The sequence below is a fragment of the Scatophagus argus genome, chromosome 11 (genome assembly GCF_020382885.2).
Source record: "Scatophagus argus isolate fScaArg1 chromosome 11, fScaArg1.pri, whole genome shotgun sequence".
NCBI lineage: Eukaryota > Metazoa > Chordata > Actinopteri > Scatophagidae > Scatophagus > Scatophagus argus.
Window position 1 is genome coordinate 11,948,359 of NC_058503.1, and position 17,947 is coordinate 11,966,305.

At 39.7% G+C, this 17,947-nt stretch overlaps 2 protein-coding genes across 5 annotated transcripts; both read left to right on the plus strand.

The window, feature by feature from the left end:
• The first annotated feature begins 1,584 nt into the window (after positions 1–1,584).
• Positions 1,585–8,961, plus strand: LOC124067083 (acetylcholine receptor subunit alpha-like). Of its 2 annotated transcripts, XM_046404151.1 has the most exons (9): positions 1,585–1,784; positions 2,795–2,937; positions 3,032–3,076; positions 3,788–3,897; positions 4,323–4,518; positions 5,330–5,567; positions 7,111–7,334; positions 7,557–7,793; positions 7,889–8,961. In XM_046404151.1, exons 1-9 carry the CDS (start codon positions 1,721–1,723, stop codon positions 8,015–8,017), a joined length of 1,386 nt encoding a protein of 461 aa, XP_046260107.1. In that variant the 5' UTR covers positions 1,585–1,720; the 3' UTR covers positions 8,018–8,961. The 2 variants fall into 2 exon arrangements, with proteins under 2 accessions (XP_046260107.1, XP_046260106.1); XM_046404150.1 differs by lacking the exon at positions 1,585–1,784 and having other exon boundaries at positions 2,460–2,937.
• A 798-nt stretch (positions 8,962–9,759) lies between these two features.
• gpr155a (G protein-coupled receptor 155a) lies at positions 9,760–17,652 on the plus strand. 3 transcript variants are annotated; one of them, XM_046404149.1, is made up of 16 exons: positions 9,760–10,147; positions 10,273–10,806; positions 11,364–11,763; positions 12,103–12,271; positions 12,397–12,552; positions 13,222–13,305; positions 13,428–13,548; positions 13,667–13,751; positions 14,010–14,100; positions 14,187–14,382; positions 15,141–15,230; positions 15,403–15,533; positions 15,872–15,967; positions 16,046–16,110; positions 16,257–16,394; positions 16,631–17,652. In XM_046404149.1, exons 2-16 carry the CDS (start codon positions 10,338–10,340, stop codon positions 16,824–16,826), a joined length of 2,487 nt encoding a protein of 828 aa, XP_046260105.1. In that variant the 5' UTR covers positions 9,760–10,147; positions 10,273–10,337; the 3' UTR covers positions 16,827–17,652. The 3 variants fall into 3 exon arrangements, with proteins under 3 accessions (XP_046260105.1, XP_046260103.1, XP_046260104.1); XM_046404147.1 differs by having other exon boundaries at positions 9,760–10,080; XM_046404148.1 differs by having other exon boundaries at positions 9,760–10,080; positions 10,276–10,806.
• The last annotated feature ends 295 nt before the right edge of the window (positions 17,653–17,947 follow it).

Consider the following 17,947-nt stretch of genomic DNA (forward strand, 5'->3'; position numbering starts at 1 on the left):
CAGAGCAGATATGAACACACGACCCATAATCCTTTAGAGACTGGAATTGCAGTGTGAGCCTTCACAATGTTGTAATTAACACTGGACAGAGCACTAAAAGTGTCCCGTTTGAATACAGGCTGACTGAGCAGATACAATGCGGGCTTGTCTCATGTTACAGGACAGACTTGGAGAAAGACAAAGCGTTGCTTACATGGTGTAAATTCAGGTGGTCTGAGTGATTGAACAGAGATGGGGGGTGGGTTGAGACAAATCTTTCTTAATTCAGACATTGCCAAAATGGCCATTTGTCCTTAAGTGAGATGAATGAGGCATGTGGTTGAGTGACTGGCTGATTGAACAGATTGGGGATGTGAGGAAATTGAGTTGCCTGACCCATCACGGGCCCGACAGGGTGGGCTAGCACGGAGCAAAAGAGTGAGATGTGGGTCTAACACCTGGCCTCTTGGAAACACAAAGCTGGTTGAACGTTTGAATTATCTCAGATAATGCCATGGACTGAGACTGCAGGGTGTCCATTCATTCTTGATAACAGACCTAACCTACTGACTATTTCCAGTGAAACTGTTTGTTTGCTGTTCTATATTAATGTGCTGTCTGCATAGTGTCAGCCAGCAAGAAGTACACCGAGCCTCCGAACATATCAGTTTGCTATGATTTGCTTGTGACTAGTCTTGTAATCAAACATACTGTCAGATTATATCTTTAGTTGCCAAATTGTGTCTAACGTTCCCCCATGTTTACTGGAAAAGTGAACAACATTTTCAGTGCAAGAACCTTTTGGGAACCAAAAGGTTGCCAGGCGTTACCACAGGTTACCATAAAACCGAATTACAGCTTGGGAAAAACTTCCTATTTTGGTTCTTAATTTTTTTATTCAGCAAGTGACCATGGTATGAGCAGGATTATGCCCTTTGTTGCTTACAATTAAAATTAATTCAAACATTTTTAAGAAACTATTTTTTTCCCCTGTAACTAACAAGTGATGTTCTGGGGTTTTGTTGCTTTTACCAACAGATCATGTGCTCAGTCAATCAGTGAACTTTGTTAATATGGCAACTCTCACTCGCAAGTTAGTCCAATTCGGTACGCTTTACTGAAAAGTTGATAAGAAAATTATTTTGTCAGCAACTGTTGGTCTGAAATAAACGTGATTAAGTTTTAGTTCAGCTTTAAAATGATTTCAAATATGTCATTTATCAGCCAAACTAAAATGATCCATCATATATGTACATTTTTCCATAAAAGAAACAGACACAAACAAATTATTATTCAGTAAGGAAATATGTTTTTGATATTAATCATGCTGTACGTGTCCTTTACATGGACATATGAATATATACAGACACAGATTTTCAAGGCAGCATTAATGGTTAATCGCTGGTACAAGAAAAACCTGGAGCAGCCAGCATGTGTCGTGTCTCTGCACCCCGAGGTCGTGTGTGGCCAAGTTCACGATGGGATATTTCAGTGGTGGATTACTCTGGCATGTTGATCTTATAACAGATGACAAAGAATGTGGCCCTCTCAAATGACAAGCATTGGCAGCCAGTCACTCACATCCGCTGTCAGACAATAACAACAGAGACTGCCAGTGGAGAGCTTGGAGGTTGTACAGTAAGCCATTTGCCAGTGTTGAAAGAATGTTTTAGGTGGGTCAAACCTTTTTAATTCTCAAGTGGTCAACGTGCTGCGTGTTGAAGTTGGATCTTGTTTTTGGATGCCTGGGTTATTGGCAAGAATGAATACTGTACATTTCATTTTTCATCTGGTCATTCTAGCAGGTAAGAACTTGTTTAAAACTGAAGCTAAATGTTTGTTGGTCACCTGTGGAAATTAGCAGTGCTTAACTTGAATTACATTTTGTGTTTAAAGTTTGTGATGAAGTTAGTTAGATAAAGCTTCAGTCTGAAAAAGCAATTACTCAACTCTCTTTTCATTGACTATTTTTAATGGATCTGCCCTCAGGTCAGTGTAAACTCATCCTATTCAAACAACAAAACTAATGAGTAAATTTCTGTGCAAACTGGCTCTTTGATTGACAAGGGCATGTGTACTGTTTTCATTTTGCTCACTACATGAAATCACCTGCATAATTACATTCAGGAGGATTGCTTAGTTTACTGCGCTCGATGTCTTGAGAATCATTCAACCATTCAAACTACACATTGCTGCAAAATGACCTTCGTTTCAAGGTCAGCTGAAAAATGAAAGGGGATCCTGCTCTGGCTTGTGACAGATATGTAGCGGAAAGAGAACATCTCTATTAACAACCTTACAGACGGGCCCGTCACATGTTTGAGTGCAGTATTGCCAAATTTAGACCCCAAATCCAACACAGCAAGTACACACAAATACATACATTATATTCACACTTACAAGCTTGCAGTTTAAAGGCATACGTTTGAACGTTGCATGGTCTCAGAACTTCAAAAAGATACATGTATGTGATAAAACATTGAAAATGAATACATAAAAATAACTTTCTTTAAATTACCAAATTTATGTGACTTTCCTCCATCTGTACACAAACCAAGTAAAGGTGGGTCACTTTCAGTCTACTTAAAAACACAACATCTTACACCTATAGTATGGCACCTGTCACATCTATTTTCAACTCATATTAAATGAACTCACCTCAAGTATCAGATGTTCTTAAAGCTATATTCTGCTTTGGCACAACATGATAATTTTCTCGCAAATCCAAGAGTCATATTTCACCTTCTAAATGCCTTAAATGTAAGTAACCCATCAAGAAAAATGAGCCTGTATTCCAGTGTGGTGTGTTTTTTAGGTGCTGCCTGGGCCTCCTCCGACGAAACTCGCCTGGTCAAAACGCTCTTCACTGGTTACAATAAGGTTGTCCGTCCCGTCACTCACTTCAAGGACCCGGTGGTTGTTACTGTAGGCCTTCAGCTCATCCAGCTCATCAGTGTGGTGAGGTCTCATGTCTTGCACGATATCACCCCATCTGCATCAACATTCATAGTCATCAACTGTCTGGTCACATTATTATCATCTGCATTCACAGGATGAGGTCAACCAGATTGTCAGCAGCAATGTGCGACTGAAACAGGTTTGATATACGCATTTCTTTTTTGTGGCGTTGATATCATACTGCAACATCATATCGCAGAGAGTTTTGATAGAGTACTTATTAGTAGTAGAATTAAAACGGGAAATTAAAGGATGGGCAAAATATGTCATCATGCTTTTAGGTACATATTATACATGCATAAAATGTGGAAAAAATAAGTACTGATGTCAAGAGGTTCAATTAAAATATGCACATATTTGACTCTATACATTATGAACATTTAAAGAGTAATGAACAATTACTACTGTTTAAATTAAAAAACAAGATAAACCTCAGGATTATCATAATAATGGGAAAGCTTTTGCTCTTCTGAGCTCAGACAGACACGGATCCTGGACTTGTACTACACAAATGTTGTTGTGTGATTCACTTTGATTCGACCCACATATTCAAAGTTCAGTATGGGTTCTCTAATAGATATGAGGTGTGTCATTCTTCTGTGAGTTTATATTGAATTAAAAATGTATAAAGAAATCTTTGGAATTAAACCCTTTGTACACAAACATGGTTTGGAAAATGTATTGGAAAAATTTTCTTCCCCAGTAAGATTGAATCTGAACATAATGTGTTACCACTTTGACAATTACAATCTACATGATGTTTTCTTTTTTTCGCCCCACATAATAAAGCATTAATAATGGTTGTCATTGTGAAAATACTTTCCATTGTTTTGGGTGTCTGCTTTTTCAGCAATGGAAAGATGTGAACCTGCAGTGGAACCCAGAGGATTACGGTGGCATCAAAAAGATCAGAGTTCCCTCCACTGACATTTGGCGGCCTGATCTGGTTCTCTACAACAAGTACGTTATTGGGTTATATTTGATCCCTCTCATGTCTCTCCTTTTCTCTCTTTTTTTTACAGTAAGCTTTACGCAACTTAAGGCATCCAAACATCTAGAAACAATCAACACGCGAGTCAATGACATTTGGAATTGTCCTTTCCTATACTCTACTATGCAGCGTGTGAAAGCTCAGATTTCATCAGGCTAAATCTGGACTCCGTATTGCAGGGCCCCCCTTCCCCCCACCATATGCTGCATCTGACACACTGCTGTTTTTCCTTGACAGCCAGCTCTGCTGCCACAACAACCTGTGCCAAGCTGAGCGCTGGTTGGCTGGGCTTTATGACAGCAGCACCGACCCATCCTCGGGTGCTGACGTTCCCCTGCGTTAATATTTAAGTTATTATCCACCATGTTGATGCTGTGTTTATCTGTACCCGCAGTGCTGATGGTGACTTTGCCATCGTTCATGAAACCAAAGTGCTGCTGGAGCACACAGGAATGATCACGTGGAACCCGCCTGCCATCTTCAAGAGCTATTGTGAAATTATTGTGCTGCATTTCCCCTTTGACCTTCAGAACTGCAGCATGAAGCTGGGCACCTGGACTTACGATGGAAACTTGGTCGTCGTTAATCCTGTAATTCCACTTTCCTAAAAGGAATAGCTTTCATTTGGGGAAATATGTTTGTTTTCTTTTCTTGCCAAGTGTTACATGAGAACATAAATACCAGAGTCACGTCTGTCGGTTAAATGACAGATGTTAGCAGTTAGCTTAATTTAACATAAAGTCTTGTCAACAGCGAAACAGCATATCTTTATCGCCTAAAAACAAGGATACACAGAAAAAAAAATTCAATACTCAAGCTTTAGTTTAACATTTCACTTTTTATGTTAATGGGTATGGCATAATAATATATAATATAATTCTTTATTAGTTTCCCCCTGAAGTTGCATCCTCCTCCTTTAAAAGAGAACTGCAGTCTTCTCCACGTCTGTTTTGATGTCACGTCTGTAAACACAATGAACAATATTATACAGTACTCTGCATCACATTTTACTGTGAAACCACAACATCTTATAAAATATTTTCCGTATACAGAGTTTGAATGTAGGCATAGAGCCCAAGCTTCACTCTATTTAACAGTCACTTCGGAGAACAGATATAATTCAGAGATAAGCCTGAGGGAGCCTATTGCCAGATAAAACCAAATAAATTAGCATAATTCAGTCAAGATCAATTTGCATGTTTCAGGTTCAGGTTATTGGAGTTCAAAGTGCTTTACTAAGTGGCTGACAAACTAATAATAAAACTGTATACATATAAGGAGTAAAAAAAAAACAGCAATGCACATGAAAAGTAGAAATAACAATCTGAAATATATATATTTATAAAAAACTTTAATGAAAACCCATCCTTTAATTAATTGTCTATTGCTTCTATTCACCAGGACAGTGACCGCCCTGATCTGAGTAACTTTATGGAAAGTGGAGAGTGGGTGATGAAGGATTTTCGCGGCTGGAAACACTGGGTGTACTATGCATGCTGTCCGGACACCCCTTACCTGGACATCACCTACCACTTCCTCATGCTGAGGCTGCCGCTGTACTTCATTGTTAACGTCATCATCCCCTGCATGCTCTTCTCCTTCCTGACTGGCCTTGTCTTCTATCTTCCTACAGACTCTGGTATGTAAACACTGATTCCACGTGCTTTCTTTTAACTGGCATTAAATAGCACTATAGCATAGCAAAACTGTTCCCCCCAGTCCACGCTTTGTGCTAAGCTAAGCTAAGCTAACTGTTTCCATGCTGTACTTTCATGTTTGGCCCACAGACCCAGAAATTGTTTTGATCTTGTCATCTAGCTCTCATCAAGACAACAAATAAGCTAATTCTGATAAATGTTGGACTTTTTCTTAATGTAGATGGCAGTAACTGTCAATCACTTCTGAAACACTGCATGTGGTGCATTAGTCCAGGAGTGACATCCACATCTAAATGTGTCGGTAGAGATATAATGTATATGTGTATTATAAGTAGAGCTCCTATCTACTGTATACTTGTTACATTTTCCTCGTTATGATAACTAACATCACGTTGAACAAATCCTCGTTCCTAATCCTGCGTGTCAGTCCGAGGTGTCCCCACATCGGCTGCTACAGGAACTGCACTGAATGCGTGCTCATCTGGCTGTGTTCCTGGTGTGTGGGTTTGCCTCATTACCCAGGGTCCCTCTGTGCTGTCATGTCTGAAAGCAGGCCTTTGCTTTAATGTATAATACATCACTTGATCCCTGTCTCTGCTATGGCTGCTGACAGGATTGTGTGGGGGAGAAGATGGTGCCAGAGAGACACCCTCTTTGGGATAACTGCTCTCACCGAGCAACAAAAACAGCACCACTTGCATTTTACTTGTGAAATGGCGTCAGAATCTGTGTGCTATTGCTGGTTTAAGAAACAACAGCAGAGGGAAAAAATGCCTCTCAGTCCTTAAATGCAATTTGTTTGGATGGCTGAACACTGCACTAGTTAACTAGTGGTGGAGTCTGATTGGATGGTTAGGAAAGAGAAGTATCGGGTTCATAGAAATATACTAGCTCTCCCTTGTGGTAATGTAATAAGATTGCATGTTGTGGGCATCATGAGCCAGTATACTACATTTTTCACTCCAGTTTGAGGGTTGTTTTAATTTGGCTTATAAAGTGAAATGGGGTTTTCAAAAATACAGAATGTGGTATTGTGTGTCAAAATTTCATCTTACTGAAAAGCCCCTTCAACCACACGTACGTCAAGCTCGAAACATCTTCATCTTCAGTGTATAGGACAGATACAGTCTAAATTTGATCATTCTCAGCGAACTGGGAACCTTCAAGGCTACCTCGTGACCCGTCATCCTTGGTTTCTAATGACTTTTAAGGATTATTTGAATGAGTTTTAGAGTCCAGTGTCTTTTTTCTGAGTTTATGAGTCTATCTGTGCCCTTGGAAACAGCATCTACAAATTAATCTCACCTTTCCTGTTTTACTAAATGGACCTCGAGATGAAATAGTTTCATCAAAAGTTTGATTCTCCTCTTACAGTGTTGCTCATCTCACAGTCCTACAGATTTACCCTACACTCATCTAATCTAATCTCTTGTAGAGAACCTGTATGCTCCATGACCATATGTGCCTCTTGGGCAAATTAAAAAGTCAGCAGGTGCAGTGAAAATGATTTGTTGTGCCTCCCAGGTGAGAAGATGACTCTGAGCATCTCAGTCTTGCTGTCTCTGACTGTGTTTCTGCTGGTCATTGTGGAGCTGATCCCCTCTACCTCAAGCGCTGTACCACTCATTGGGAAGTACATGCTCTTCACCATGGTCTTCGTCATTGCCTCCATCATCATCACAGTCATTGTCATCAACACCCACCACCGCTCCCCAAGCACTCACACAATGCCGGAGTGGGTCCGCAAGGTGAGGTGACTTATATCATTTTGACTGTAGAGCTGAACATAAATGAATCAGTCCCTTTTCCAAGCATGATGAGCTTTAGAAAACGATCCTTTATGTTTTTTGGTTTGCATTATATTGCCACCTAGTGGTACCAGACAGAATATTTTGTTTTACATTCAATCCAACTGCTCTGACGTTGTTTACTCCTTGTCACAGTGCCTATCTTTTGTCCCCTTATGACAGGTCTTTATCGAAACCATTCCCAACATCATGTTCTTCTCAACAATGAAACGTCCAGGAAAGGAAAAGCAGAATAAAAGTATCTATGGTGCTGATTTTGATATCTCAGACATCTCTGGCAACCAGACCTCTTCCGTCCCCTACCAGTCACCCATCACCAAGAATCCTGATGTTCGCAGTGCCATTGAAGGAGTCAAGTACATTGCAGAAACCATGAAATCAGATGAGGAATCCAACAATGTAAGTTTTCTCAGACCAAAAGTGTCTCTAAAATCATTCTTTCATAAGACTTGCTTTTTGTGTATGTGACACGTTGTCCTTTCTTGTCTTCACAGGCTGCTGAAGAGTGGAAGTTTGTGGCCATGGTGCTGGATCATATTCTGCTGTGTGTGTTCATGGCTGTGTGTCTCATCGGCACATTGGGGGTGTTTGCAGGCCGTCTCATTGAGCTGAGCATGCTTTAAAGGCCTACACCATACGTTTTTGACGGTTTAACTACTCAGATGACCAGTTTGTTGTTCACTGTGAAAGGTATTACCTTTGTTTTAGAAGCTACTGTTTGCCCCATAGCATTCACAGTCTGTTCTGTATCTCTGTTTGCTTTTTAGTGTTTGCAGAATTGTCCCTTCAGTGTTCGTACATGACCATGTTGTATATAGTTTCTTCAGCATATTTTATGACAGAGCACTGTTGTTTTTCATTTTATAGGGCATATATTGTATGTGTGCAAGTGAAATGATGAATTCATTCAAAGGAAAACATTATGGAATATTGTACAGTTTTCCTTGTTTATCGGGAACAACTGAATAAATGCAGTTTTGTCAGTTTTCAGGGTGACTAATTTAGAAGTGCAGTCTTATGTAGGAATCTGATAACTGTGACTTTAACAAAGCGACTGGTTATGTTGCACATTTTTAAATATTCCATCAATCTAAGTGTGGAAAATTCAATGGCAGAAATTTGAATAGGTACTGTTCAATCACACATAAACTACGCAGATTTTAACTTCTGGGTGATACTTTTAGACTTAGTCTCTGATCTGTTGGACAAACAAACACCAGTGTTCAAAAGCACTCATGCATTTCCAGTTATGTCAAGAATGTTTGTTTGCATTTACTTCCCACTGCGCTACTTAGACAGTGGTGGAATGCAGCTGAACACATTTACAAGTATTGTTCTTAAATACAATTTGAGCTACTTGTACTTGAGTATTTTAATGTTATGTAGCTTTGTACTTCTACTTCACTCCATCTCAGATGCAAATATTTTACTTTGTTGGCTGACAGTTATTGTTAGCTACTTTTCAGGTTCAAACTTTATTTTTTCAAAATGTGAAATACCATAGTGACTTATAAGCAAGGTAAATAAAGGGAATGTTCCTGACAAACTGAAGGAGTGTGTTCCCTAAGTGTTCCATGGGTTGAGAGAAACTGAATAAACCATTTATCCACTCTTTGGATGCTGAAAAATGCATTACATCACAGAGGTGGAAATCCAGGCTGTTTTAGCTGATAAAGTTGATCCACATGCGTATATATATATATGTGATTCTAACAGGATAGTAATGCTACAGACATGGTCTTATAGGACATGATGCATTGCTGTAGATAAAACAACCCGTAAATGCAACATAGTATTAATAATCCAAAAACATCATCTGTAATGGTAAAATATTGTCAGGGAACACGTTTCTGCATAAAAATGAATCTGACTTTAAGAGTTAACTTCAGATAAATCTTTCTGATAATACTTCCATACTTTTGCTTAAGTAAGATTTTAATGTGGGATTTTTACTAGAAGTTGAGTAGCTTATATTCAAAGTGTGGCATTGTCACCTTAGATAAAGGATATGAATACTTGTTCAGTCAGTTCTGGATTTGACATTCAAATACCCATGCAGATTCTGTGTGTCCTTGCAGCTCTAACCTGGTGAGTAGTAGCCCTCACCTGTTTTTTCTTTTTGTTATTTTTATGCTGTTGTTGTTGTTTTTTGTTTTTGTTTGATTTTTTTTTTTTTTGACAGATTTTTTTTCCCCCTTAACATAATCAGTAGTTAATCTGACCACTCTGCTGAGGGGCAATCAACGGTGCAAGAGATCCCGGCTGATTATAAAATGGTTTTTGCATACTGATAACAGAGGAGATGTTCGAGGTCCAGGCAGACCAATAGGTAGTTATCTAGGTGGGTAGAGGAAGCTCCGCCCCTCGCCCCTCTTCAAAACGTGACTGGTGGATTCGTTGTTTGCAAATCGAGATTATGAAAGTTCCTACATGGGAACTACAATAATACGTAACCGAAATAATAACGATGCCGAGTTATGTCACTGTTTTTGTAACAGTGGACTTGCTCCACGTTATAGTTTTGTTAGGTTAGTTTAGTTCAGCAGCTCCAGCGTCCGGAGTTTCGGAGACACGCCGGGTGTCATTTCACAACGTTAGTTAGCTGGCTGGCTAACACTAATGGCTAACACTAATACGGAGATTTGACTGACACATGGTGTATGAGAGGACACAGCTGCGTTCAGAGGTGAGCATGGCTTTAACAAGAAATTGCGACTCCTGTTGGATACATGTTAACGACTTTAAACCTTTAGGTAATGAGCTATTTCAGTCACATTATAATGTTTTGGTTAACTAATTTAACGCAGCCACCTTCGCGCCGTCCCTTACAACGGCTATAACGGCTAACTCCTCCTCTGACTTCATCTCCCCGTCTTAGTAGCTGACAGTGTTGAGCAGCAACAGCAACGACATTAACATGATCCGCAGACCCTGCAACTAGGCATGACAGCTGACACTGGCAGAGGGAGGATCGCCCCGATGGAGGTACTGGGCAGAGCCACCAACTTCAACTTTTCATATGAGCAGGAAGACACAGACTTCTCTGTTCACTCATCCACCATGTCGATTGACAAGCTCTTCCCGGCTCTCCTGGAGTGTTTTGGGATCATATTATGCGGATACATCGCAGGGAGGACGAACATCATCACCTGTACCCAGGCCAAAGGGTTGGGGAATTTTGTGTCCAAGTTTGCCCTCCCAGCACTGTTGTTCAAGAACATGGTACTGTTGGACTTTGGTAATGTCATCTGGCCATTTCTGTGGAGCATCCTCATCGCCAAAGTGTGCGTGTTTGTCATTGTATGCATCCTCACGCTTATAGTTGCCAGTCCTGACAGTCGTTATGGCAAGGCTGGGATCTTCTCAATATTTGCCACCCAAAGCAATGACTTTGCCCTGGGATATCCCATTGGTAAGTATAATGCCTTTAAATCCGGCCACCAACAGTGCTTTTCATTCTCTGCTGCAACTGTAATCATGCTGCTCTTATGTTTGCACAGCCATCAAAACAAAAGTATAATTATGTGTTTGTTTCACCATTAACTACTTAAGCTGGCACAATATCACTGCTTTCAGGGCCCTCCTTAATGAACATTGTGTTCATACTTAAATTTGTTCCCACAAACCCATTTTAGCATGATTTAATAATTGAAATTATGCACATATTAAATAGAATGGACATTATACTCAGCAGTTGTTCTTCAGTTCCAGTGAGGCAGAATTTATATCAGCATTTATAGCAGGGTGACACTGTGGCCCGGGGGCTTTCTGTGTGAACATTTCTTACACATAAAAGTTACATAGACCAAATATTGAAACTCAAAACCAAAACCTTTTAGTGTAAAATCTAGGTGAAGACTTTATATGTGAGGCCTCAGATGTTTTTGTTGTTGATCTCTTGGCTGTAAGTCAAATATGCCTAGCAGGTTTTGTTAATATCACGCCTTGTGTCTTCATCTTTATCCACAGTTGAGGCCCTATACCAGAGCACACACCCAGAATACCTCCAGTACATCTACCTGGTTGCACCTGTATCCCTGATACTGCTAAATCCCATTGGCTTTGCCTTATGTGAGATCCAGAAATGGAAGAATCAGCAAAACCACCAGCAGAGCAAACTCCAAATCATGGGACTTGTGGTTTTACAGGTCCTGAAGAACCCTATAGTATTTATGGTTTTCATTGGCATCATCGCCCACTTTGTCCTGCACCAGACAATTCCTGCCTTCATGACTGATTTTGTGGATGGTTTGGCCAACTCTTTTGGTGGAGCAGCTCTTTTCTACCTGGGTCTGTCCATGGTGGGCCAGTTGGGGAAATTAACCAGAACCACAGTCGTGTCACTTATATTACTTATTACAGCAAAACTGTGAGTGGATAAATTGTCTTTACTGCCCCTGATGTTGAGTCTGTACAAAAGATGATTTAGTGTTATCAGACAGCCTCTCTTTCGCAATCAGACATGCTCTAGGAGTGTCGAGAGTCAGCAGGTTAGAGCTTTGTAAAGTGTTCCCAACATGTTGTTTTGTGCTGATGGTTTAGATGACTCAAGCCTTTCTGAGACCACAAGCCCTTTACTAGACTGTTAAAAGGTCTGAGCAGGGCATAGCATGATAATAACTAGTATGTAAATATTTTGGTAGCACCGCAATTCTCAGCATAGTGCTAACTAAGCCCCCAAATAATGTTCTTTTGAATTGACTTTCAGGTTGCTAATGCCCCTGATTTGTAAGGACATGGTGGATCTGTTGGACAGCAGCAACACCAGTTCTTTGAACCACTCAAGCCTCTCCAACTATGCCTTTCTTTATGGAGTGTTTCCCACCGCACCAAGCGTGGGAATCTATGCTGTCTATTACAACGCAGAGCTAGAAGTTGTGAGTTGTTCACATACATGTATACCTTCCAACCTCCTATATGCCATTCATATAATGTACCATTTTATCCTTTGTAACTTATGTGTAACTTATCTGTATGTGTTTTTTAAATTGTGTTTCCTCAGGTCACCTCTGGGATGGTGATCAGCACTTTTCTCTCAGCACCAATTATGTATGTTTCTGCCTGGTTACTCACAATCCCTTGGATGGATCCTCAGCTTTTGATGAATTCACTGCAGAATGTCAGCTTTAACATAAGCATAGTGAGCTTAGTCGCACTGGTGAGTTGCATCCACACCCCTTCTCTTAACTTTTGATAACTGACTTTTTAGTCAGTTGTGTTTTTGGTTTATTTTGGGTTACCTCAGCATGGACACTGCTTCATAAAGCATGTGTTATAGCATGACTCACTTTAGAATTCAAAGCAGTTTGGCCTGCTGTGATTTATGACAGTTACTTCTGTCATTTCCTTCACATGTGACGTCACACATCTCCTGCTCTGATGTTATATGTCATAGACTAAGGAAAATCCAAAAATATGGCCTCCTGCTAGAGGTTTGAATCTAGCAGGTAGCAGGTTAATATTAAAAGACACAGTCATTTAAAGATTGTGTGAGAACAGATGTTTAACAGATAAACAGGCTCACTTCCTCCTTTATTCTCGCTTTCAGGCCTTTTTAAGGAACTTTGAACTCATTGCTATAAACAGCACTGATGAAACATATTCACAGTTGTGTTTGTATTTTGCAGTATCTTATCTTTGTTCTTCCAAACTGTTTCTTTTTAATATGTCATTCTGTTTTATTAATGTCACCTCTCCTTTGCTTTTAAATAGAATGACCAGCTAACACTATTTAATAATAGTTATAGTTATATAACTTTAGTTAAAGTTATAATAATAGTTGTGGTGGTAAACCACAAAGATATTTGAAATGTGTTCTATCTAATAGGTGTGGACAATTGCTGTCATGTTTCTGAGTAAGAAATTCAGGAGGCTACCTCACACGTTTACAGTCAACCTGTTCTTGGCACAGGTGAGCACACCCACACATACTCTCTAAATTGATTTTGTCATTCATTAATTGAACTGATAAAAGAAATGTTCTTGGAACTTCCTGTAAGTAAATGGCTGTATTTGTGACGATGTGCCCTCTAGTGTCTAACTTGTATCGGAATGATTGTGTGGAAGTTTGTGGTGAAAGAAGATGACTTCGTCGGGCAGGTCCTGACTTTCACGTTATTATGTACCTCACTCTACAGCACTTATGTGTGGCCAGGTATGTTGTGTAGGCACCCAGTCATCCACCCACATCAAACTTCACATTAAACTACATTAATTTGTCTTAGTGAGCTCATTTGATTGCTAATTTTGTAATGTGTATTTTGTCATTATAGGTTTGATAGCGCTTTCTCTTGTGCTTATGAAAAGGTTTGAGGATATGAAAGTTTCGTCAGGCCTGTTCGTCATTGCAGGCTGGGGGTGAGTAAAGTAAAGAAATGAAAGTAAGCTGGTTTGTCTGGTCCACCAAAAGGTGCAGCCATAACGAGAGTACCCACCCTAGGATTGAATACATATGCTTTGATTTGTATTCATGATGATTTTACAGGGGTAACGATGCATAACAAAGCGATTAAATTCCTGAAAAGTTAATGCATTTGATTGTCATGGAGCTGGTTTATGTTTCACATTTTGACACTGTCAGAGATTTTGTTGTATATTCTGTCTGTACTTTAACAGGGTTCCAGCCTTAGCAACTGCTGCGTTGCTCATTTCTGGGGAAAAAATATCTGACATTATTGACCCATCATTCTTTTATGGCAAGCAACAGGTAACAACATGAGGAGAAATCATTTTCATGCTTTCTGCCATGTGAGAACTGTATTGAAGTACCTCTGCATGTGTGTGCTTTGACAGATAATTTGCACCACAGTTGTAGTTGCCCTCAGTATACTGCTGGGAGGGGGCTCTCTTGTGTGTCTCAGTAGAGGAAGTTGGGCCCAAAATGACCAAATTCAAGAGAGAAACTCTGCAGAAGATCTTGTGACTGAGGCTGAGTCAGAAAACCAGGCCCCGGTCGAGCCAGGCACCACATCAGGATGCCTCAACAGAGGTACTTTTTCGATGACACTGAATATAAAGCAATAGTTTAGTGATTAAATAACAACACATGATTATCACTATAGTATGCAGAAGCAGCTCTGACATTTGTCAGTTATCAAAGTTGGAATGGGAAGAAAGAGGACTATCAATAATCCAAAGTCAAGACTAATCCTTATCTTTAAGTCTGGCAGCAAACAGCCACGTAGGCAGTGCAACTTTTTTATGTCATTATCTGGAGGAAACATGATATGGCAAGTTACTGCTAACATGATATAGCAAGCGACTGCTAAACTTACTTAAAGTAAACAAGTCTAAACTGAACACATCATCTGTAACAAATGATGCTGTGTAAAACACGACTTTGAATGGTAGCTGAGCCTATTTGGCTTATATTTGTGTAGCTTTGAAAGGATTTGTCAAGAAGGACTGATTAGATTAACTGGTGTTCATTATGTAAATGTGATGCAAAGGATCCTAGTACTGTAAATACACTGATTAAAAGTTCAGTCACTGGTAAACAGAATATAAGAGCTGCTGCATATTTAAAAAAAAAAACAGTAACATCTACAAATAACAAAGTGAAGGTTGCATGAAACTGCATGAAAACATTCCTGTTATGTTAAACTATTTTTATATCAACCAATGACAATGCGAAGCTGCATATTTTAGTATTACTCTCAGCCTCACTGTCATATAATCCCCTGTACTGTATTACTTGTTTGTTAATATGGTAAAGAATCACCCTCACTTTTATCACTTTGTTATCAGCGTGCCTCATATGTGACTGTGCACCACCCCAGCCCATGCCTGACATGATCATCAGTGCAAATATTAACAACACTCCAAGCACACTCACAGGTATTGTATTTGTTAGTCATAGACATGCATTTTCATTAGAATTTAACATGCATTAAACCTCACATAAAATCTATCAGCACAGAAGAACTGTAATATTCGTCTGATGAATTTACTTTGGTATATACGTTTCTCTGAATATCACCCTGCTGGTTGGTTCTGCTGCCCCCCTCAGGTCAGTGTGAGAACAGGTGTGAGTCCACAGACTGTCTGCTTGTCCGGGTGGAGGAGCTTCGACAGGTTACAGATAGACAAGTGGCCCGTCATTTGCTCTTATGTCTGCTTCTGACTGTCAGCTTGCTTGCTGTGAGTAAACCACTACCTTTCAGTCCTCCAGTGACATAAAGCCAGCTTTACTTCCTGCGCAAACCGAGTCAGATACAAATGGCTGAGCAGGGTAATTTCCAGCTTTAGTGTCAGGGGAATACTTCTATATTATAGTAAATACCAGTAATATTTGTGTTTCTATGAATCTAAAAAAGGCTGAATAAACAGACAGATCATCAAACAAAATTTCTAAGGCATTTTAATACACGTACTTCTATGTCACTGACAACGATTTGCCCTAAAACAGCTCCACAAGCTGGCAACAGAATTACCTATTTGCATTATAAACTGCTGTTATGTAATTCCTGTTATGACAGAACTTGTCCAGCCACTTGTGGTTGCTCTTTAACCGTGTTCCTGGCAGACTGTACTTGGAGTTGCAGTTCTTCTGTGCTGTGGCCAACTATGGACAGGTTGGTGTTCCAGATACCAAGATAATGAGCATTAACTGTCACACAGTGCCAGTGGCATAACGTGTTTTCTGTTCCCAGGGTTTTATATCCTTTGCTCTGTTTGGGCTGGACAAGCATTTGATTATACTGCCATTTAAGAAAAGGTAAAGAAAGTTTAAGTTATGAAACTTTGCTACATGCTAAGGCACCTAAAAGCACATTATACTGTGTATACATAGCATATATACGCTACATTAAACAGTGTACTCGTGACCAGGAGCTTATATTTGTTTCTGTCAATGCCCACTAGGTTATATAGCCTGTGGTACGGAAAGAAGCAAGAAGAGCAGCCGCAGACAGATTTACCTGAGGATGTCAGGATGACCTGCACCCAGTTTACCAAATACCACAAGGACCAGTGTTGTCGTGACATTGTCAAAAAGAGAAGGTGGGGGCACTCTTACTCACTGCTGGTGTGGTCAGAGATTGATGACAAATAGTCTTGAATAAACATGTTCTCTGATGTGTAGGGAAACATACTTGTAGCCATTCTCTATTATATTACAAAAACTATTTCTTTTAGCTTAATTGATGTGGGCTCTGTCTGCTTCTTCTCTGCTTTTTGTGGTTATTGTTGAAGAGAAATCAGTAGACCTTTGGTTGAGTGCTTCTTTTGACTTTCAGGTGTGGGAAAAAGACTATGGTGGGCTGTTTTCTTGGCTCTGAACTGGTGGACTGGCTGCAGCAGGTGGGCTTGGCTCAGGACATTGGTGAGGCGGTACTCTATGGAATGAGGTTACAGCGGGGCGGTGTGCTGCAGCACATCCAGCAGGAACATGACTTCCAAGACAGTCCCCTTTATTATCGCTTCATGACATAAGACACAAGGACCAAAGTTGACTTTCTTTTTTTTTTTTTTTTTTCTAAAGATAAATGATATACACACAGAAATATTTTACACTGGGCAACAGTAAGAATAGTACTGACCTTCATAGAGAACCTGACTGAAAACTACATTTTCAACACTGCCATGTCCAGTCCACATACTCAGTACAGCACAATGCAGTATCTCAGCTGGTGGTTAGAACAGACTGCACCTGACTAAGGTTTGTTGTGTTGCAACAGACTTGAAACTTTCAAAGTAAGAAGGCCGGTGTTTAATGCATTGTGTGGAGTTTGTATAAATGGAGTTTGCAGTGCATAGGTTAAGAGATCTCGGTCTTATTTTTGGAATTTTACATTTCACTCACTAGGTTACTTGCTGGGATCTGGAGTTATATTCATATTCATACAACTGTTAATTTTGAGGTGAAACCAAAAGTGGGAGTGCCTGAAATGATGGCTATAATCCCTACATTATGTAGAAAAGTGACACGCACAATTACTGCTTAGTACTGTAGAATATAATTCAGCAATTCAGTCTTCAAATTCTACTTGATGTCTACAGGCACGCAGATTTTCCAGTTTCTGTTGTTAGTTAGCACATAGAGTTTTAATGATGCAGTCAAGCTGGTGGTGGAAAAACAACTCAACAAAAACAACAGCCAACAGTTTCTCATTAAACATGAATTTGTATGAATAACATAACTGACAGATATTTCTAATTTTAAAGGATGCATGCATTCAGTTGTTTTATGTTTTGTCATTGTTGGAGTGATAATGCACAAAGAGCTGGCCTCAAAAACTAAATGAGGTGCAGGCAAAAATAATATATATATCCCAGGCCTCTACTGAATGTATTAATTCTTTTACTGGGGCACTTAATGAGTGTACTGTCACTCTTATACCAAAGATAGTTGCCAAAGGAATGAAAGGGAAGATGTTGTTAAATCTTTGTCTTCTTTTTTTCTTTTTCATTTATTTTGTTTTGGTTTTGCACTCAGTTTAACTTATGATTAAGTTAGTTTCATCTATTAGCCTTGATAACATGCAGTTTAACATGACTTGATGTTGATGTAGAACAGTGGCTCCACTGTTAACCAGTCTGCTTGGTATTTTCAT

Coding starts and splice junctions, on each gene's coding strand:
- gpr155a (XM_046404149.1), top strand. CDS start 10,338: ATGACAGCTGACACTGGCAGAGGGAGGATCGCCCCGATGGAGGTACTG. Junction 14,383..15,140: donor ATCAGGATGCCTCAACAGAG/GTACTTTTTCGA, acceptor CTTTGTTATCAG/CGTGCCTCATATGTGACTGT. Junction 15,231..15,402: donor CACTCCAAGCACACTCACAG/GTATTGTATTTG, acceptor TGCCCCCCTCAG/GTCAGTGTGAGAACAGGTGT.
- LOC124067083 (XM_046404150.1), top strand. CDS start 2,650: ATGTTCTTAAAGCTATATTCTGCTTTGGCACAACATGATAATTTTCTC. Junction 3,898..4,322: donor GATCTGGTTCTCTACAACAA/GTACGTTATTGG, acceptor CTGTACCCGCAG/TGCTGATGGTGACTTTGCCA. Junction 5,568..7,110: donor CTATCTTCCTACAGACTCTG/GTATGTAAACAC, acceptor TGTGCCTCCCAG/GTGAGAAGATGACTCTGAGC.